The 23083-nt window shown below is 36.7% G+C and overlaps 1 protein-coding gene across 4 annotated transcripts in view; it reads left to right on the forward strand.

Annotated features, from left to right (window-relative positions):
• Positions 1-22545, forward strand: part of PAX3 (paired box 3) — a 99819-nt gene extending 77274 nt beyond the window's left edge. For all 4 annotated transcript variants that reach the window (XM_063306110.1, XM_063306107.1, XM_063306109.1 and 1 more), the window contains 4 exons: positions 1717-1882; positions 3102-3316; positions 20548-20794; positions 22511-22545. In XM_063306110.1, the coding sequence (XP_063162180.1) occupies positions 1717-1882; positions 3102-3316; positions 20548-20794; positions 22511-22545 (663 nt within the window). The remainder of the gene's footprint in view (positions 1-1716; positions 1883-3101; positions 3317-20547; positions 20795-22510) is intronic.
• Positions 22546-23083: the final 538 nt, after the last annotated feature.

A 23083-nucleotide genomic window follows, 5' to 3' on the forward strand; every position in this document is an offset into this window, starting at 1 on the left:
TGCAAGAACAAAATTAGGAACTTTGCCACTGCAAATACCATCAGAAAGGTAGCAAAAATACTCACAGACACACACATAACCCAATACACACAAAATAATACACTCTTTTGGGGGAGATGGGTGGTGGCTAAATTTGAATAATAAATAAATAAATAAATAAAATACATGGCAAATGTCCCATAATCTTCTTTGTGATTATGTTGCAGAGACAACCCCAAGGCTGTGTGTGTGTGTGTGTTTGTAATGCCTTCCACAACTTGGTGCCCTCCCATTATGATGATCTTATTCTCAAAACACCCCAGTCATCATGCCCTGGGCTGACAATGCCTTTTCTATAATATTGTTGGGGAATAACTATCTCTAAATGACTGAAAGATATATGGAGCTATGGCCTAGAGTTGGACAAGAATGTGTATCAGGAGCAAAGTCTGCCTCTTTTCACTATTGCTATGCTGTTGTTATGCTTATTTGCATTAGCAATGGATCTCCAGCCCTCATGTTGGTCCAATTAACTTCTCAGAACAATTTTTTAACTGGAGGGCATGGCTTTGTATGCTGAAAGGTGGGGTAGGGGAATGAATAGAAACAAATGTGTTGCAGGGCCTGTATTCACTGGTGGCTCATTTTTCATATAGTTGGAAGGAAATACAGCAGCACTTTCTTTGTTGTGGAGAATATGCATGTCACCCCTATCATTACCCATAATGAAATGGTTGGCTCATGAGAAAGGTGGTGAGTAGAGAGCAGCAAATTGTGTGCCAGTAAAGGGTGCTGTCCTGTATTAGTACGATTCAATTTCCAGTCCATAAATGGAATGGTAGTGGTGCACAATTTTGTCTTTTATATCAGCAGTAGAAATATCTTGAGGCAGTACTGCAAATGTGACAAAACATGCTGTTAAGAAATAAACCTGTCTTTTAAGCTATAACTTGGATATTTTGTTATATACTGCAACAGCACAGTTGGGGATAAATATTGGTAAGGAAAAAGTGAAGCATCACCTGGATTCAGGTGGATATGTCCTGGACTGGGAACCTATAACACTATGTTGTTTAAACCAAAAACACACTTAAAAAAATTTTAAGGTTAAGGTTTAAACACACTTAAAAAATAAGTCTAATAAATAGGTGGCTGTTAATTAAAAATAATTACGTTTATTAAGGTAATAAAAATAATAAAAAAATTCAATAGAATAATTGAATACTATTGACAGACAAATTAAAATAATTACAACTAGAATAAAATGCCCACTTAAACAGAACAGTCTTCACAATGCAAAGAACAAAAGTGAAAAGATTCTTCATGGGAGTGTATTTAATAATGGGTGCAGCCACAAATTAGGCTTTCTCACATACCACAACTAATTTAACACCATCCCACTTCAGGACAGAGAAAGACTTCTTTATAATATATTAGAATATGGATAGTTAATATGAGAGGAGATAGTATCTTGAAACCAAACCAAGTAAGGTTTTATGGGTACTAACTAGCTTTTGTGATGAAGCCGATATATTTTGATAATTAGTACAATTGGGCATATCTACTCATTCAACTATGTACTGTGAGGACTCTGGATCCTTAATTCTGAATCAGTTAAAACTTTCAAAGATTTTTAAATAAACTAATCAAGATGTAAGTAAGACATATATCAATATAGCTTGGCTAATGCTGAATGCATTTCAAATTGATTTAAGCTATGTTTTCAACTATTTCTAGGTTTGGTTTAGTAATCGTCGAGCCAGATGGAGGAAGCAAGCTGGAGCCAATCAACTTATGGCTTTCAATCACTTGATTCCAGGAGGTTTCCCACCCACTGCCATGCCAACTCTGCCAACATACCAGTTATCAGAATCTTCCTATCAGCCCACTTCTATTCCACAAGGTATAGCTGAAAAATTCTTTTGAACTGTACTTTGACATATTATTCATTCCTCTGAAGTTTTGAATGTCTGAAAAGCATTACAATTACCTCTTCAGAGATGTTTACACTGGTTTCAGTGGATCAGCCTTAACATGGAAAGTGAAATCTGGAAATCAGTTTCAGATATTCAAACTGTGGCTCAGCTTTCCCAACTAGAGAACCTCTAGATGTGTGGCTAGGAATGAAAAGTATCGTATTTCCATACATCTGGAGAGTTCTGAATTGTAGCTTGATCAGTTTCATTGCCCATTCTGGTCCACCACCCAATGTAACTTTTATCGTGGTGAATGGTATGTTTGATGCTGGCTCCAAGAATACATTCTGACAGGAGTTGGATAGAATACTTGAGCAGACAAAAGCCAGATCACAATTTGAAGGGCCCAGAACTTTATTAAACAATCATGTGCTTTGTTAGAACTATATACAAAACTTAAAATCAGTCCGTTGTCATGGATTCTGTTGTCTATACAAGGGATTCTGGATTACAGCTCAGAGAACTCAGCGTGTTGAAATTCATTGTTAGAATCTCTAAGTACTTTCATTAAACATGAATTCTTACAGTCTCATAGGGAAAATCAGTTTTCTGGTGCTGTTCTAAAGTTACTTGGAGCTACATGAAAGTGATTAATCTGAGAGTTTCCTAAATTAATAACTTCCTGTCCAAATGTGATTGTTTACATTTTTTTACAATAAGGTAATATTTCAGCTGTTTGACAAGTTTCTTTCAAGGGCTCAACGTGCACTCCTAGCAGCCAGGTAATGCTTTTGCCATTGGTCTCATGTCTTAGACTTCCTTCCGTGTTTCCTTCTTCCTATCTCTCCTTCCCTTGCATCACTTATCTATTTTTGAAACAATGCAAACGAGGGTTTTCCTGACCCAAGACAAGTGTGAAAGGACAAGGTGCGCTGGAGATGAAGGGCATGTAAGAAACAAAGGCATGATTCCAATGGTCAGAACCTATTCTTCTATTGCAGACTAAGTGAACTTGAGAAGTGAGCTTGGCTGAGTTTGAACAAGCTAAACCAAAGAGAATATATAATGGCTTAGCATGTGATGTGTACTCAATCACCGAATCATTTTAAACATCGGGATCTGGTCCGGCAATCCTTTCTATGATCTGGGTTGGATTTTGAATGGGAAAATGAGAGAAATTCATTCCTGTGCCCCTTTTCATTGCAGCTGTATCAGACCCAAGCAGTACAGTTCACCGACCTCAGCCTCTTCCACCAAGCACGGTACACCAAACCAGCCTCCCTTCGAACCCAGACAGCAGCTCTGCCTACTGCCTACCAAGCACGAGGCACGGCTTTTCCAGCTATACAGACAGCTTTGTGCCTCCATCCGGGCCCTCAAATCCTATGAACCCTGCCATTGGCAATGGCCTTTCACCTCAGGTCAGTTCTGCTTTTTCAGACACAGGATTTGCTGTATACCCAGACTAAGTTGTCTATTCCCCAAGGCCATCATACAATGATTTGCCAGATTTAAACCATAAAGTATTCTTTATATAAGCCACATGATTTCAGTTTGCTAGTTTCCTCCCCCTCCTTTTTCTACTGACAGAATCAGAAGTCATAGCTTATATTTAGTTTAAGGCAATGTTTCATAATGCAACCCCAAAGCCTTTCTGCTTGTATTCAGCTGTCAGGCGTGTTTGATGTGGTGCTTTTCCAACATATATATTTTTAAAGTTGATTTCTTGCCTTTCCCCTTTCCTTAAAAAAAAAAAACTCTCCAAAGTCACTGATTTTGGTCTTGATCCTTTGTCATGAAAATAATGAAAAAGATATGTATGGTTTAAATTTAGCCTTACAAGTAGGTTGCTCATTGCCTCAGCTGATGAGCAATACACATTAAGCTGAGCTATAATCGAATTATGAATACATAAATTAAGAGCATTACTGCTCTCAAGAAGCTTATAATGACTTGAAGGACGTAATTGTTTTCCTAATTTGCATGAGCTCTTCTTGAATGAACATGTTAATAAATTGCCTTGATAACTGAGTGCCAGAAAAGGTTGGTTAAACTTCCTACTTCTGGCATCTGTCTTCAGCTCGACATTATTAGTTTCTGGTAAAATATTCTGCAGTTTATTCTATTAGTGTGGATTTAGCACAGGTGTTTTGGAGAGGTAACCACTGAATTTTGAGCAAATGTCATAGAATGGGGGGGGAAGCAATCTATAATTACAATCAGGAAATCTCTTCAGGGATGTGAGAATTTTAACAGCTTTATTTTCTTTCTGCTCTTTCTCTGTGGGGTTAAAAAAAACAGAAGGAAGCTTGGACTGACACAAATGAAAAGTGAAAAGACAATTATACTGAATTACACACTAATCACTGACTATCACCACTGCGTAAGCAGTAAGAGGGCATTCTAATAGGCAGAAAATGAGATTTTAATAGCACAAAGGGTGGCCAAAATAACGACTCCTATATCTTTTGCTTTTTTCATTTTCTGCAACTTGTGGTCTGCATCTCCAGAGCACACTTCCTGGTTTCTGTACCATGGTGATAACTCTGTGCAGCTGAAGAGTTCAAAGGCAATAGAGTTGAAAAGGATGAATAGCAAAGGCAATGAAATAAACATTTTTGCCTAAAGGCAAAAGTTCATAAACTCTTTTTTTGTAACAGTAAATGTAATTAAGTTTCAGAGATTCCTATAGCACATAGTGGGATACAAAACTGCATGGCTTTAGACCTTAGCAGAAGAAAGATAGGCTGCCATATGAAAACAAGTTGATATGTTTCCAGCAAGGCTTTAATTAATATGGGGTTTTCAAGAATTTCAATGTTTAAGTATTGTCTTTAACAAAGGCTTGACATTTTATGATGCTGCAGTGATTCCATAATTTCTGGTTTGGAATTAATCCATCAAAGCATGCATTGATAGGAATTTTTTTTTTAAGGAAAACAAAATTATTAAGTTGTGAGGCAGCAGTGGAAAAGTTCAGTGACATCTGGATCAATTATAGTTAACTGCCCTGATCTTCCCACTAAATAAATCAATCACCTTACTATTTCAATGACTAAACTGGAATCCGGGAGCTGATAAATTGGAACAGGCTGGAGTTCTTTGCTTAAGAAATACAGGTTTCATGCAGAAAATATAATATTTAAGAATTCATTGCTGTCAATATTGCCAAGGATTGATTGTGATGCCATTTCAGATGCTGGTTGCACAACTGGTTTGAGAGGGGCTCTACCTTCAATGCAGAACATCAGACATCTGCTCTTGGCAGTGATACACAGTATTAAATTGAAAACCCACACTAACATACATACAGCCCACTCATAAAAACTAACATTATGCTGTTAAAGCAGATACAGATTCTGGAACATTAAAGTTTGAAGCTTTAAAACCTTCATCTTACCAGTTATTTGTTTTCTCAGATATTCTAAAATATCAGCATTTTGAATCCATTTTCAGTCTGAATTCAGGTGCTAAATGAAGTCACTTGAAGATAAGACATTGTTAAAATCATAGTATATAGTATTTAAAGTTGAATTAAAACTAGGTTTCATAGAATCATTGAGTTGGAAAAGGTCATTTGGGGCAACAAGGTAACCTCCCTGTTTAGTTCTGAAATTCCAATTAAAGAATCACCAACAGATAGTTGTTTAACTTTTAATTAAGCACATGGGGGCAGGGGGTGGATGGGAGAACTGTTTAGGTAACTGTCAAACCACTTTTACTGTTCCGATGTTTTTTTTTCTAAAATACAATCAGAATCTGCTTTCCTGTAACTTAAATCCATTGTGTCATGTCCTGTACTCTGGATTGATAGAGAATGATAAAATCTCAATTTTCTATGTGACTGCCTTTTGGGCATTGGAGATAGTGGTCTCTTCTCAGGACTAAACATTCTTGTTTCTTTTCTTTTTAATATAATTTTATTGAAAGTTTCAAAAACAAGAGTAAAAATGAATACAAACTAAAATAGAGTAAGAAAGAAAAAAGAAAAATGAAGAAATAAAAGAGAAAGCTAAAGTGCAAAAAGAAAAAAGAAAATAAAAAAGTAGAAGAAAAATAGAAAAGAAAGAAAAAAGATATAAAGAAGTGGCTTTCAATCTTCTTTACAGTAGTTATAAGTACAATTGTAAATTTATCTCTTTCTCTAAAGTTACATCATGACTATCTTCTTTCTATAATCTCTCCTATCTAATTGTCAAAAGCATAGACCATAAATTCATTTTTTTTGGTTTTACACAAAAAGCCCATAACAAATTTCCAGTCAGCAATAAACATAGATATTGTCTTTTCTCTAACCAAATTTCAACAGCACTTTCACCAAAATTTAATCTTTCAAAATTGCTGTCCCCTTTATCTGTTTTAAACTTTCTTATATCCAATTCTTGTTAAGCTTTTTGCTGAAAATTTAAAGCCTTTAAAGCTCTTTTTCCCCTCCTCCTTTAATCCAGAAATAATATTGACTCACCAAGTGGATTTCTCTTATCCTGCCACTCAGAAAATCACTCTTTAACTGTAAATTGATTACTTCCTATAGTGATTAAGAAAGTGAGGCTTTTGCAAATCTTGTGTCCACATAGGCTGCATTACAGCTGTGAGCTTGATTGAAATCCCTCAATCCCCCAGCCACTCGACTCATGAGTTGACTGCCAGAATTTCAGTTCCTGCAGTCTCCTCATGAGGAGCAGCTGTCTGGCGTGCAAGTGGGCAATCTCACAATTTCTCCTTGTTCTTAGAGACTGTGCTGGCCAGAACTTACTGTCTGGCCTCAGATCTCTGCTGCAATGCCATGTCTGCTCCTTCAGGGATGTCTAGTCCACCATAGTTTGTTGTTGTTTATTTGTTCAGTCGCTTCCGACTCTTCGTGACTTCATGGACCAGCCCACAGCAGAGCTTCCTGTTGGTTGTCAACAGCCCCAGCTCCCCCAGGGACGAGTACGTCACCTCTAGAATATCATCCATCCATATTACCCTTGGTCGGCCCCTCTTCCTTTTGCTTTCCACTCTCCCTAGCATCAGCATCTTCTCCAGGGTGTCCATCATAGAACCTTACTCAAAAGCCCTGGACTAAACATTCTTGTTTCCTTTAGTCTTGTTTCATAACACTTAGCTTCTAGTTTCCTAATCAACTTCATTGCCCCTCTCTAACCCTGTTCAGGTTTAGGCTCTCTATTCCTTTTTAAACTGCAGTGTCCAAGAAGCAGATACAATACTCAAGGCAGGATATCACCAAATCAAGAATAAAATGGAACAACTACCTGTTGTGATCTGAACATTTCTGTTTATGCAGCCATAGGCATCCATTACAAATTGTAATGATAGAAAAAAATGAAAAAAATGTAAGTCACAACATAAGAACACAAATCATGGTTTTTTGTACTTGAGTCTTGAGACTGGATGCAAGTATCTGAGTCAGAGCATCTGCATTGTGATACCATGACACATCCAATGTTACTTTCTCCTTCTTACCCCACCCATAGATGTAGCCTAAAATTGCATTTGTCTTTTTGCAGTTACATCACACTTCTCATTCATATTTGTAATCAACAATCACCTTAAACTCCTGAAAGAAAAGTGAGATGTAAATCTAACAAACAATACATGCATATATTACTAGTCTGAGATCCTTTTCACAAATCCTATTGCCAAGCCAATTATTTTTTTTTAACACCCTGTTTCTTTTAATGGGCGAGATTTGATCAAAGCTTAGTAATGTTATTTAAATGCATTTTACTGTGGCTGGTTCATGTCTTTGATATCCTTTTATTTATTCTAGAACTCTTTCTATCTAAGGCCAAGCCAAAATATTTTGCAGAGGCAAAATGCACCCACTCCTGATTTTTTATACAAGAGGTGACCAGACTGATAGTTGAGTCTTGCTTCAACATTGCAAGCAGGCAGTGCTCTCTACTACATTTAAATGCAGCAGGATCTCTGAGGCAACACCTAGCAGATCTTGTTTCCACCCTATTGCAACTGAACTAGTCTTTGTGTAGATTAAAATACAGGGATTCTCCAAACTTGTCAGTCCACTCAGAATCAAGTCCTCCTTAATTTAGTAAGGTTTACTTCTTGGCAAATGCATACCACAGTGCAATGTTTAAACTTGTGACGATGTTTGCCTTTCCTTTTGAGTTTTGAATTAAACAAGGATGTGTTTTATTCAGTGGAGTAGTATATGCCTTTTTGTTTCAGTAAAGTAGAACAGACCTTGTGGTACTGTAAAATGACAGTATTGTATGTTTCAGATATGAAAAATTTGAATGGTAAAGACCAAAAAGCTAAACTCTGACAGAATTTCAGAAATGAACAAGTCAGTCAAACTAGCAGAGCTGTTTCCCAGCTGCCAAAATATCACAAGCAGGTGGTACTCCTCACTTCTTTTTTAAAAATGTGTTATGAAATACACACTTTGTGTACATAGTGATATTGAATAAATAACAAAGATGAGATTGGATTTAGGAAAAACCTGAAATGTAAAGTCCCTTGATATATTTAGGAATTTTATAAAGAAAATAACTACCACCTCTATGAAACAAAAGACTAATTTAGAAATGTGTAGCAGGCTGAATATTATTTTAAACACACTATTTTATGATTTTGTAAAGAAATAGGGGTATAGGAAAGTGTCATGCACCAGTGTAGGCTATTTGTTCATTTACGGAGAATTTTTCTTTTCAGTCAGTAGCTCTCTAAGCACTTGGAAACTGGCTTATCACCTCAATTTTGATTTTATTTTGAAAAAGAGATTGATTGCATGATTGATTCCAGGAAAGTTTGCCTGCAGTGGCAATGCTGAATGGCTGAGCTACTGTCTTTTCCTGTTTTTGTTTTATTGGATGTTTATGTCTGTGTCCATAAGGCCTCTTCGCAAAAGCATGATATATATTGTATCAGCTGAATTTATGCTTTGCAACTGGAGAGACAAAATCTTGTTTTAAAAATCACACAAAAGTTCCTCAGCTGTTGTAAATCAGCTGAATTCTCTTTTGACTTTGATTTGTTTCAGATAAGGATGTGGCCCATAATTTTTGTGTTTTTTTCCCAGCTGATGGCAGGTAGGGGAGAGAGAAGCCTTAGTTTTCTAAATTCTTGTACTGAGGCAAGAACTGCATTTATGAGATTTTAAATCCCATTTATGATTGGGATTTGCAATATTTTTTCCACTATGGACAGTATTGAAGGTGATGTTGGTAGTAAAAGTATTTAATTTTGTTTCCCTGCAGCATTTCCCTGTTTAAAATCACATTCGCAAACTGTTGTTTACTCCTAGGCAGGGAAAATTTACAGAAAGATAGATGGATGCATGGACGGATGGACAAACAGACAGACAGACAGACATATGTGGAGTCCTTGGTGCTCTCTGAGCCTTGTTGTTTTTTTGCAGACTTTCATTGCCAGACTAGGCAACATCTTCAGATTTTTTGGAGATGGCATGAGGTTTTGGTCAAGAATATGGCATAAAAGAAATTAGAAGTGCATGTATTTATACATACCTATCTGGATGCTACACTAGTATATTGTGTGTTTTATATATTGTATGTTGTTTCATTTAATTCTTCTGCTATTTTCTATCAATTCTTAGACAATTTGATGAAAAGGAATATGTAAGAATCCTTTCAAAGGAGAATTTCTGAGAAATTCTCATGAATGGAATGTGGGATCCTTGCACAGATTTAATTGTGAGGTAGACAAAAAAGGTGTATGAATATCCTGTCTTTTATAGGACAGTCTTCTCTTCCATGACTGCAGCCTCCTTGGCATCCCATGCTTCAGTTCAATCCCAAGGAGAGACTTCATGAGAATATTATTTTACTGGGCTTTAGTGTACCAGTGCTACTGTCACCAGAAAGGGGAGACTATTGCTGTTGATACTGAAGAATTTCTTCTTTCCTTGGATAAATTAGGATAAATCAATCCACCCAATTTCTCTGCCCACATTTTTGAGGGAAGAAATTTGAAGCCAGAGAGTCTTCAGAATGATGGAAAGATATGCAACATAAAAACAGTGCCAGCAGTAGCACCCTTTCTCTCATCTAATAATGAAGTATGCTAAACACACACACACACATTACCAAGATAAGTTTTCAAGCATTGAAAAAGTTTCTTTTGGGGGTGGGGGTGGGGGTGGGAGGCAATGTTTAAGAAATTGCAAGGCAGATTTTGGTACAACATTAGTATAAAGAATCTCATACTCTATACTGAAAGACTGAGAAACCCAAGTTTTTTTCTTTATTTAGAATTTGGATTAATTCTAAAGCTGTACATCTCTACTTCCAGCTTCTTTCAGATTCAGAGCAAGTCTGTATTTCTCATCAGGTTGACTGATTATTCTTCTGGTATCTGTTTTAGTCATTAATACCTGGTGGTGGTAAGAGCTCTTCTGCCACAAATGGTTGATCTTTGCTGGAATAAAGGTTAAGGATGTCAAGATTCCATGCGGCTATTGCCACCTTGCACTCTAGGTGTGTGGAACTATATCTCCAATTGTAGGCAGTCAGCAAGGATCATTAGGCATACTGGTTGGGTTGAAGTTGTGGTTGAAAACAACTAGAAGGTATTAGGTGGGCAAGATTGGTTCTCAAATCAGTTAGATTTTTATTTAGTTTTTAAAAGATTCTTCTATTCTCAGTCTGTGATCCCAGGACCAGGACAGAATGGACATTAGAAGTATATAATGTATGTAATGTATATAAATTGTACATTTGAGTATATCATGCATAGCATGATACGTAAATTGTTTTTAATATCAGCTCTTTCTATTACATTTTCTGGGTACATAGCTATCAGGCTATTGATGTTTTTTCTGCAAATGAGACAAAATTTGTTTTTGATAAACATTTGTGAAGCCTAAAACTTAGAGACAAATAAGCTGCTAAGTGCTAACACCTGCTGTGAATCTAATAGCACTGCTAATTTGATCTTAGATCATTTCTTTAACATTTCCTTTCCAGAAAAAAATGACATTAAAATTCAGGATACAACACTGTCCATTTATTCATTTATTGATTGCTTTGCTTTGGATTTCAACATTTAAGATATCACAACATACCTTTACAGTTTATCAGAGGGCACATGTCAAGATCTATTATTAAAATGTAGTTGTTGTTCTACTGTTTATCCTAATTATGGATGACAGGTATACAACCCACTTGGAAACAGTATTGATTGGAGTAGCATATAAGTACACATTTATTTATTTATTTATTTAGTCATGTAAAAAAAAAGAAAAACATCCTTGTTTGTTTTTCAGAAGACATGCTGGGGATAATTTATACCTGAGGAACTAAGACAATTTGGGTCAGACTTGGTATTGTATGCACTGATATCTGGGAGAAAAGTGACAGAGGTGTTTTTAAAAATTAATTTTCTGTCTGAAAAAAATCCAGTTGATCACTTATTTTAGCATCAAAATGTCATTTTTAATAATTTGGAATGGCAATCCCTAGAAGCTGTGAGTTTTTAATATTACTTCAGGAGCTACTGAGGGTTAGACAAAGTACAGTGAATTCTGGAGTCTTTAGTGCAGTTTTAAAACTGTACAAAAGGGTATATGTTGTGACATCTGTGGCAGTGCACAGTTTCCCCACCCCCCAACCCAAGCTGGGAACAAAGGAAACAAGGAATGATGCTTGTTTTGGCTAAAGAAAGTGAAGTAGACCTCACATCTAGTTTTTAGAGTTTAAAACAGTTGTATTATTTATTTCTTTAAAACTGGATATTTTGGATTCAGATCAAATTGTTGAATATTGACAGCCCAATACATGAACCCAACTGAGACTTTTGGATATAAAATACTTTATTGTAGCTAAAGTTACTTTAATCTTAAATCTAAATCTAAGTACTTTGTACAAAAACTCACAAATTTTGCCAATTTCTCATATACCACAGTGAGTCATTTTTCTATCACAGTAATTAATCAATGATTTAACAAACTAAAGTACAAACTTCACTTACTATTTTTAGTAATAGTTGAGAAAAACCCAGGAAGAAAATTAGTACTTGTTGAACAACTTGAAGAAAACAACCCTTATATTTGTTACTTGCTCTTAAATTTATTTTTTACTAAAAATACTATTTCAACAAATAGATGGAAAAGGAGTCTGCATTGGGTTCCATAGAAAGCCTGCAGTTGATACTTTGTTGTGTGTATGTGGGTGTATATGTGCACGTGAACATTTCATGTCATATATGATTAAATAATATATGATGATGCAGCCAAGGAGAATTATATAGTGCTTCCTGAATGTTTAAAATGAATCACATCTCTAGCCTTTACAATAAAGAGGGAAAACAACAAAAAATAATTGCACACCATACACATAACAACTATGACAGTACCATCTTTCACAGATGCCAGTCTATTTCTTCAAGTATATGGAATATCATTCCAAGATAATCTGGAAGGAGGGAGTGGAAGGGAATTAACAGTGAATAAAAAATAAAATACAAAGAGTAAAAAGAGCAAGGCTTATGGAGAATGGGATGGGGTGGAGGAGTGGGTTGCATTGAAACGGTAAGATAGTGGTTTGCTTGCAATATTTTAACTGAGATCATAGTTGAGATGAGATTGTAACTCTAAAAACTGTGTTTATTGGCACGTGTGTTAAGTCCTATGAGAGTCAATGAGACGACCTGCAGAATTTTATCTCTCTTTTTTTTTTTTGCAATGAGGGTAAACAGGGAGGTGGGTTTCCCTAGGGAAAAAGAGTTCACAGCAGGTAATGCCATCCATCTAAGCAGTAGTTTGAAATGTTCTGTGCAGTGATGAATGAGAGTATGTGACCCACATCTGTTTTACATTAAAATGGATCAGTGCCCTGACATCCTTAGGAGCATTTGTCAAGATTCCCTGGACAGAGCTTCTGTAAATTACATGCTGCAAATGTGTCAGGGTCAGATAAGAGGGTGTCATTAACTCCACTAAAGTTTACTCATGATCCTGTCACTTCAGCTTAATACATTAACACCCAACAATTTTCTTTGTGTTGATTCATTAAAACTTTCTCTCAGGATGAGGAGAGAGAGAGAGAGAGAGAGAGAGAAATTAGCCCCAAAATACAGAAAATGCTTGTCTCCCATCAATTATATTGCAGACATGGTTACAGAGCATATTAAATGCAGGCATGCACAAATGAATTAAAACATGTGAGGATTTTATGATGCCAATAGTATGTCAGCTTTGCTGTAATTCCAGTTCTATTAAGTGACATCATATTTCTGAAATGAAATAAGCCCCCACCCCTCAGTTTAACAGAATTTGCATCATTGAGAATAGGTGTGTCTTGACAGGTGTTGCTATTTGGGGAATACTATACTCTGTACTGTAAGTGGAGCCCACTACATATTTTTAGAAAGTTATATATTTGATTGTTTCTCATAGAAGAGCTAGGCCCCTTCTATAGCAAATAGAAAAGCAACATAGAAATTTTGTTGTAAATCAATACTATTGAAAGACTCAATCTAATTAAAATTATACATCACTATATTCCCTGGGAAACTAAAGCTGGGTAAACAGAGTGGTTTAGATCTTGAATCAAGCTTGATCCTTGGTGAAGATGAATATATATGAGAGAAAGAGAGAGAGAATAAGAGGGAGAGATTGAACTTTCCTGACAATGATCCAGAACTGATTTGCCATTACCTCCTTCTGGGATTTCTTTTCAACCTTTCAGCCTGGCCTTCAGCCCTTGGATCCCTGATGTCTTCCATCTAAGATCTACCTGGGCTCCAACCTATTCAGCTTCAGAAGGTCAGCCAAGTGCTGCCACTGTCTCAGATGCCTTTACATTACAGGTTGTCTTTGTTTAGTGACCACAATTGGGACTCAGTCATTAAGTGAAGTGATCGCTAAGTGAAACTGCAATTGATCTTACTTCAGCTTTTACTTTGCTTTACAGACCTGCAAAGCATTAGTCATAAAGTTACTTTTTAATCACTGTCATAACTGTGAATGCTTGCTAAATGAGACAGTCGCTAAATGAGGACTACCTGTACTGTATATAGGCTTAAAATATAATTGTGCACCAGTGGTGCATATTGGGGCTTATTACTTATATGAAGTCAGAAGTTATACACTAATAACAAGACATCTACAATTGTTATTCCCAATCACCAATGAGAGTTCAGATACAGTCCAACTCTCTAGAGTGGTCCCTCTAGTGACAGCACTCAATTCTGGAAATTTCTTCCAAAAGAAGTATCTTGGTCTTCATTATTTGAATGTACATTTAGGGCTTTAATTCTGCATAATGCTTAATGTTTATTTTCAGAATTAATGCTATATTTTGTCTTCATTATTTGTTATATCTTTTGCTTTTTTATTTTATTATATTTATTTTATATTTTATAACTCCTATGCTAGACATTTACAAGTTAGAGGATATAATTAATAAACAAGAGAAATATATATCTATTAAAAAAAATAGCTACTGCACTGGAAAGATTTCATTTTACTTTTTTGCTTCACAGATAAAATATGTGGTGTAAATCACAGAGTTTGATCTTTTTAGTGGGAGGAAAAATTTTGCTTTTCATCTAATTGGAGTAGAATCCAATTTAATAGTACATTTGTTTCAGCTGAAATCTATGCAGATAAGTAAGCAAAAACTGAACGAAGCCCATCAGGGGGAAAACAAAAACAAAAACTCCATGTTGGACTGAACTTCTGAGGTTTTTTTTCCTTTCTTTATGAAGCCAGTTAACAGGAATGAATCCATATTCCAAACAGCTAACACATGTATATATTTATCTCATATTTGTTTCCCTTTTCCTTTCATACTTGGAAGTTCAAAGAAAACTAACATTAAAATGTATAATGCATGTAATATACATAAAGCAATGCTGCCCTAAAAGAACTCCAAAATAACATGGTCCTTTATCAGATTTGCTAAAATAACACTTTAATATAATGAATGCAGAAGTCTTTTTTGTTTGTTTTTAGACAATATAACTTTTTAAAGATAAGCAACAACAGCAGCAGTAAGAACCTTGGGGAACGGTGTCCTCCTCACCCCCTGCTTTTTTCTTTTTTCTTTTAAATCTCAGTAGGTGGCAGCACATAGATGGCCTTGGTTGATCATAGAAACTAAGCAAAGCCAGCTCTATCCTGGTTAGTACTTGGATGGGTGACTGTCTAAGAATGCCAAGGCTTCTGACCAGACTAGGAAGCATATAAATAGATAGCTTAATCCAGCAACAAGGCGGTGACAAAACATTTCTGTACTGCTGAAGAAAACTGCACGGATGCTTTCAGTAGGAGTCAAACTTGACTTGACAGCATCTTTTTGGGGGGCGGGGCACTATCATGTATTTGTAAAATAATAATAATCTAAATTGCAATAATACTTTTTTTTCCCAGAAAAGGCACAGCCTTAGAAAGAGAATCTGCTACAGCTGAATTTACAGCATTAGAAACTTCAAGAACTGAAAACGTCTTAGTATGTTGCACTGGTTGGGATGGGAAAGATGAAAGTTGTAGGTGCCATTGGAAGGTACTCACTGGGGCAGCATACTGTATACCATTTATCCCTTGTAGAGTCCTTGGGAAACCAAACTATTAAACATGTCTGAGAATAAGTCTCCTAATAGCTTTCCTAACCAAGCAGTTAGGTGAAGCCAGCAGTGTCCTTTCAGTAACTCCTTGTTCCAGTGCTATAAGGTCATGACATATATCACAAGGCAGAGTTTCTGCCTTAGGCAACTTTCCTTATTACTTTCAAAGAGAATGGTCCCAAAATCTAATTATCTAGATGCTAATCAACTGCAGCATGAATTTGAAAGCCTCTGAGGATATTTCTGAAACAACAGTTTTGGTCCCAGTTTAGTAGTGCTGTTGCTTTTTTCCATCCTCAAAGATATGGATGCACTACATAGCACCTATACTTGATAAATATGATTAAAAACTTAATTTGATTTGATTTAATTTATTTTATCTTGTGTTTTTATTAAGTTTAGACCAGATGGAAGTGAATTTTATAATGATTGTCAAGAATTTGGAGATGGTTAATGCCTGTTACGAATGAAATATGAATTCCAAATATTACAGAACTAAGAACAGAAAAGAGGGCCATCATAACATCTTGATAAATTGAATGAAGTCTTGTGAAAGCATAGTTCTACTTTACCTCACACAGATACTGTGGGCCAAAATACCACTCAAAGCAAATCTAAGTCATACTGGAATACAGAAAGGCAACACAGTGAAAAGCAGAACTCCAGCTATATTTAGGAATCATGGCTTGTAAATGTAATTTATGCTTTGTATGTCAGGTTTTAGTAAGTAAACTTGACATCCTAAAAATTGAGGTATATTCCTGAGCTGAAAGTTATGATAATTTACCACAGGATTAAAACATGGAGAAAACTCTGTTGATTTATTTATTTAATTGCAATTATTTGTATTCTGCCTACTTGAGCAACTCTAGCAGGTTTACAACAGTATGTTAAAAATCTAAGTATTACAAATCTTTTTTTTAAATCCCTGAAAATATGTTGCTGTCTTTTAAACACAACCCTCCCCCCACCCCACCAAAAGCCCTGTAGAAGAGAAAGATCTTCAACTGCTTTTTAAAGGATAAAGGGTGGAGGCCCTCAAAGGATGAGTTGTTTCTCAATGTGTGGCTGTGACTGAGAATGCTGTTTTCTGGGTTTCCATTCTCCAGTCTCTCTAGGGGCAGGTATCTATAGCATTCTCTCTAGCTAGCCAGATTATGTAGAATGGACAGATTCCATCTGGAGGTGAGGTAGTGAGCCAAGCATTGCCATAGTTTTAGTTTCTCTGAAGCTATAGAAACATAGTGAGCTGATATTATGATGCTGTTGTGAGTTGCTTAAGATGGGTAGCCATATAAATCTTTTAAACAAACAAACAAACAAATAAATTATAGACAGTGCTATGTTTTTTTCCCCCAGATAGGAAGTTAGAACCACAATCAGTAGATGAAATTTTCCATTGGACCTTCACTGTAAGTGAAAATCACCAAAATTCACTCATTGACTTTAGCCTTACTAAACTTGGAATAAATCCCATTATAAACTCACTGGAGTTTTGTGTGTTGCCCCATAGAGACATTTGCATTGCACGATATAAATGCAAGCAGTTGGCATACAGCTTAAAAATCCAGCAATTCCAAAAGATTTCAGAGTAATCTACAAATGACAGGTACTGTCTCTTTCTTAAAAAAAACAAAGCAAACAACAACAACAAAACCCCTTCCCAAATGTTGCAAGCCTGTTAATATTCAATAGTTGTTGAATTCATAAATTCCATCTATTACCATCAACAATTAGCTTTAGTTGATTTTTTAAAACAATCTCATTAAGTAGTTCCCAAAGCTGCTGCACTGGAAGGAAGAGGAGCAGGATTTTACTATTTCTGTTAATGACATTTGTTTGATTGATTGTTTTTATTACCACCTTCTTAAAGGTAAAGGTAAAGGTTTCCCTTGACGTAAAGTCCAGTCGTGTCCGACTCTAGGGGGCGGTGCTCATCTCCGTTTCTAAGCCTTGGAGCCGGCGTTGTCATAGACACTTCCGGGTCATGTGGCCAGCATGACGACTCGGAACGCCGTTACCTTCCCGCCGAAGTGGTACCTATTGATCTACTCACATTTGCCTGTTTTCGAACTGCTAGGTGTGCAGGAGCTGGGACGAGCAACGGGAGCTCACCCCGCCGCGCGGTTTCGAACCGCCGACCTTCCGATCGGCAGCTCAGCGGTTTAACCCGCAGCGCCACCGCGTCCCACCTTCTTATACAGGCAATTTTTATTGTAAACCGCCCAGAGTCCCTCCTTTGGGGGGAGATGGGCGGTGATAAAAATTCAATTAATAAATAAATAAAATAAATTTTGTCACAAGACGACCAAGCCAGTCATAGTTATATCCCACAAATGTAACATTTAGTTTTGTTTGGTTCATTGAATAATGCTAGCTTTATGATAAACAATGCGTATTTTAGATTGCAGACAAATCTTGAAGGCTGGATGAAAATAATTTCAAGATATTACATTTTTCATGTAAATGTTAAGTCAGACTTTGAATGTTTTCTCTTTTTTTCTCAGTTTGGGATACATGAGTCATGATCATGGTTGCTATGTCATGCCAACACTGTAATGGGGCTAAAGCAAATTAGTTTTAGTAGAAAACAGCCCTAGAGTTGTTTGGGGTTAGGTAAATTCCCTTAGTCATCCACATCATGCAACAAAGTAGAGTGAACTAGCCCAAAAATATCTCCATAAAATGAGACTTCAAGAGGAGTGTCCTCTCTGTCTTTCTCTACATCTCCATTTTGTTTCTCTTACTCCCTGGCCTCCTGCATATCTGATATAAGTGACATCTATGTATTAGTTACATTGAAAGGTGACACAAAAACTTGATTAAAAATTTGTTCACCACAATTAACCAAAAATATGTGAGAAGGTAATCTAAAATGCACTGTGGAAATCAATGCCCACTAAAAGCAAATTGTATAGTAATCACATATGTTACGATTACATATCATGTATGTTAGGATAGTATGTTTTGCAGAAAAATATACTGAGGTTATGAATTTGCAAAAATAATTGACTTGGTTCCACCTGGCCTGCAAATTGCTGTTGCACATCTAGGGCTGTGCAAATTGTTATTGAGGAGATTCAATGTATCTGTGAGAAATTGCAGAGCTCCACCAGGACCCCTCAGAGAGCAGCAGAGGAGCAACTCAAAGCAAGGTGTCTGGTCACTTCAGTGCATTGGAAATGGTTTCTATGCTCATACAGAATTCCCTACTGAAGGTGCTATAAACTCTAGGATGCTGTTAAATTACCTTTGCAATGATTGGGACAGCCTTACTGTGCAGCCACCATAGCTCCTTGAATCAAGCAGCAGCATGGCCAGGTATATGGCCAACAAGACAAGTGCATCTAGCATTCACAGTCAAACTTTTTTTGGGCAGCACAATCAAACCCATGGCCAAAACTGTGGTCAGCACTTATACTTGTAGCACAAAGTCTCCCATCATGCCATGCAAGTACCCATTCCAAGTAGTTAGTGTCTCTTTAACTCCTGCATTAGGCTGTCTCTTGCACAAAGGACTTCCAGACCTTTACCTCTAGCAATGCATGCTCAGGCATCCAAATCAAAGGCCCAGGTTCTTGGTAAGGGACAGTGCTCTGCTTTGTCTGGTTCCTCAATGAAGACCATTCAGAGCTTGATCTGTTGGCTCCCACTGCACTTGCTGCTGTCATTCTTTGGCTGGTAGCTGGACGTAGACATGTAGCAAGTTGACTTGAGCTGCCCACAATGGTCCCCCTTCAAGCCTCCCGCTAATGGCCATCATATCCTCTGGGCACAAATATTCCTCACTTAAAACAAAACAAAAGTGTCTCATGGTCTTGAAAAGTTTAAGAAATGCTATGGCAGGATCATGCATGTTTTAAATTATTATATATTATATTATATTATATTATATTATATTATATTATATTATATTATATTATATTATATTATATTATATTATATTATATTATAATCAATCTCTGTGTGTTTGTATATAGTGCATATTTGTGTGTGTGTGTGTGTACAGTATTTCAGTTCTTCGCAAAGTATACATTATACAGGACTTGCAGCACACATCAGAGATTTAAAGAAAAGGATTTTAATTTCAATGTTCAAGAGTAATAAAAATACACCACTGCTAATGACTTTTGCTGCTTAAAAGTTTGGGAGGTTGTTGATTAAAACAACCAAACCAAACACATCTCTCTTTGAACCTCAACAGTGCATTTCTAGTATTTTCAACTATCTTTGATCTTGCAACTGGTTTTAGTTTCCCTTGTAAATGTAAAGCCATAATTTCTCAATCAAGTTTAAAGTAAATTGTACCTTAGATTTGGTGCTGTCTTTTCTTTTCTGGTACTATTGTGCTCTTGCCCTATGTATCATTTTAAAGGACAGCATTGGCAGAAGACAAGCCTGTTTGCCTGCAACACGTGGTAACGGGCAAGGATGGGAAGCAAGACAGTGGGGCCAGGAAGCCTATGATCACTCTTTCTTTGTCATGTAAGAACATAAAATATTGGAGTGGTTTATATCTGTCTTATAATATGTACAGCATTAGTGTTGCTCAGGAAACACATTTTTTTTTTACAGCTTGGGTACTGTGGAACGCTACTGGTGACCAAATTTGGCTGTATTTGGCTTCCTTGCAACACGTTTTTAAAGCTTATGGCTTATTATAGAGTACCCATCTAAGTCATAGTTTTATAGTAAAGCAGCTTGCATTTGGAATGCTTCCAGAATCTACTGCTAGATTTACAATGGAAGAAAAGGGCATCTACCACAATGTGACTGGAAAACAAACTACTCTTTTATGGGGAAACCAGCTTTGTTCAACATCCTCTCATGATATTTTAAAAATAATCATTGGTTTATATATAAAAAAAGTCATTGTGACAGACATTAGAAAACTGAAGAAGAGATTTTCCCAATGAAATGATATACATGTTTGGATATTAGAGTAGAATGCCAGTCATACGTTATTACTGAAACTTGTGTGACATCAGAGATCAGAAATCAAGTAATAGGTACAGAAATAATAAAATAACTTGTGGATTGCTTCAAATATAGTTTTCATGCTCCTTAACCTCCCCTTCCCCACCTTTCTTTTTTATTTTAGGTAATGGGCCTCTTAACTAACCATGGAGGAGTCCCTCACCAGCCCCAAACTGACTACGCCTTGTCACCATTGACTGGGGGCTTAGAGCCAACCACTACAGTGTCAGCAAGCTGTAGTCAAAGACTAGATCACATGAAAAGTCTAGATAGCCTGCCGACATCTCAGTCATACTGTCCACCAACATACAGCACTACTGGTTACAGTATGGAGCCTGTCCCAGGCTATCAGTATGGGCAATATGGACAAAGTGAGTATTAAGTCATCAGCAATGTGTGTGTGTTCCTGAAATCTATGTCTTTGTCATACTTTATTAGAGGGCAAAGCATTTTGGTTTTTGGCCAGCCAAGAGTCTCATTCAAACAAGTAGCAGAGTAATGAATGGTATAGCAATTAAGGTGCTGGTCTGGACTGGGGGGACCCAAGTTCAAGAATACCCTCGGCTGGGGAAGCTAACTAAGTAACTTAGTCTGCCACAACTAAGCTCACAGTGGTATTGGTGAGCTAAAATTGGAGGCAGGAGAACCGTGCACGCTGCCTTAAGCTCTTAGACAAAAGGTGGGATATGGCCAATTAATGAAAAACATTTAGTCATAAACCTGTGGGAGATTAGTTCTGGGCTGAGAAGTATATTTAGCCTGAGACCTCTCCACATGGTGATGACCAGATAATTCTAGTTTAACTCAGCAACATGTGCAGGAAACCTGATGATGCCAAAATGATGACACACACATGATGACATAATTGTGCAAATACTGTGATTACATACTTGTGTCAGGATATCTGAACAAGTACTTAAGTCATCCGTTTGTGTGATAACATTATCACCCGTGTGTTGTCATTTGCTTCTCCTTCCCCCTTCCCATGGACACTCATAATTTAACCTTTATTCCATATCAGTAAAATTTCACTTATATTGGTTTGTACCAAATGGACACAATGCCTTAATCCATCTGTTCCTACCCTGGCCACATTCAGATAACTTGGATGAAATGTTATCATTCCTAGATAGTATATTCCTAGCTAGTACTGATTATGCTAGCTGTGATGATGGGAGCTGCCATTCAGGATATCTGTAGGACACTTGGTTGGGGAAGCTGTCTTAATGTATTTCTTGATGATTGTGGGGGTGAGCAAACGACTGTATTTTCAGTGACCTTGCTGTTTCCTAAGCAGCCTTCCATACTGTTTGAGGGACGAAGAATGTTGTAGTCCAACAACAGCTTGGAGAAAGGAAGGAAAATGAGGTCTTCTTCAGCAAAATCTGAGGGGTAGCCAGATCTTATAGTAAAGATTGGTATTTAGCAATAAGAATTACACAGTTTCACTGAAATGCAAGTTTTGAGTGACATGAGAAACTTGGTACTTTTGAAAAGTACCAAACTTGATTAAAACTTGATGGAGTCATGAGGCTTCTCAAACCATTAAAACCAAATGCACACACAAAAGTAAAAGAGAACATATATTTGGCACATGCTATCTTTAATAATAAAACAAGACAAATATTTGTCTGCAGTAAAAAATAAAATAAAATGAATTTTCTTCCTATTGTAGAGGTAGATACATTTGCTGCTATGATGGTAGATTATTTCAGCAGCATTTCTGCTGCATAATTATTTTCTAAAGTGATGTCAACAACATCTTGATGTTATTAATTGTTGAGACATGAAACCTGATTGCCATTAGGTAAAACAGAGGGGTTGTCCAAAATGAAATAACCACTGGCATTCCACTATTAGAAACACATGTTCTTAATGAGGTCAGCTCAAGAATCATTATAGCATATAATCCCAGATACATAGAGTTTTGTCAAACTTGTCTAAGAATAAGCATATTAGTCCCTTTCCTTTGATATCTCGGTATTAAATATGACAATGTCAACCTGTAGTTGACACTGCCCCTTGCTGTGAGGTTGTCACAGCATGACTTTAAAAGCTTATTATGCTGCTGCTTTTTTTTTTTGCAGGTGCCTTTCATTATCTGAAGCCAGATATTGCATAAGTGAATGGTCCACGTCACGTTAAAGCTGGTCTTGCTCCTGGTCTCACCCCAATATTTGGAATGGAGCAATCTTCTCACCAAAATGAGGCCCAGAATGCAGACACTGTACTAGTGATAAATGGGACTGTTATATTCTTTCCCCATCAGTGCTTTCAGTAAGGTGTTTGGACATGTTGGGTAAAACAGCTCAGAAGACAAAGACCACAAGCAGTAAGACAAATAAAAGAGTTCAGTTCACTATGGCATTGGCTAAAAACAAATAATAATAATAATAATAATAATAATAATAATAATAATAATAATAAGAGGTTTGAGTTTTTCAAATTGCTGGGCTGAAGTAAGCATTCCATTTTTACATTGATGAAGATGCATGGATTAACTTGGACACCATCGTCTGAATGCTGCAAACTCAGAACATTTTTTAAAACTTTCAATGCTGACTTTTGACAGTGCCCAGTTTGCAAAGCATGGGCTGAAGAACCTTGTTTAACACACTGGAAAATGACCTCGAAAGGAAATGTTAAAGTCTGTAGAAAGC

Source organism: Candoia aspera, chromosome 6, assembly GCF_035149785.1.
Source record: "Candoia aspera isolate rCanAsp1 chromosome 6, rCanAsp1.hap2, whole genome shotgun sequence".
NCBI classification, from domain to species: domain Eukaryota; kingdom Metazoa; phylum Chordata; class Lepidosauria; order Squamata; family Boidae; genus Candoia; species Candoia aspera.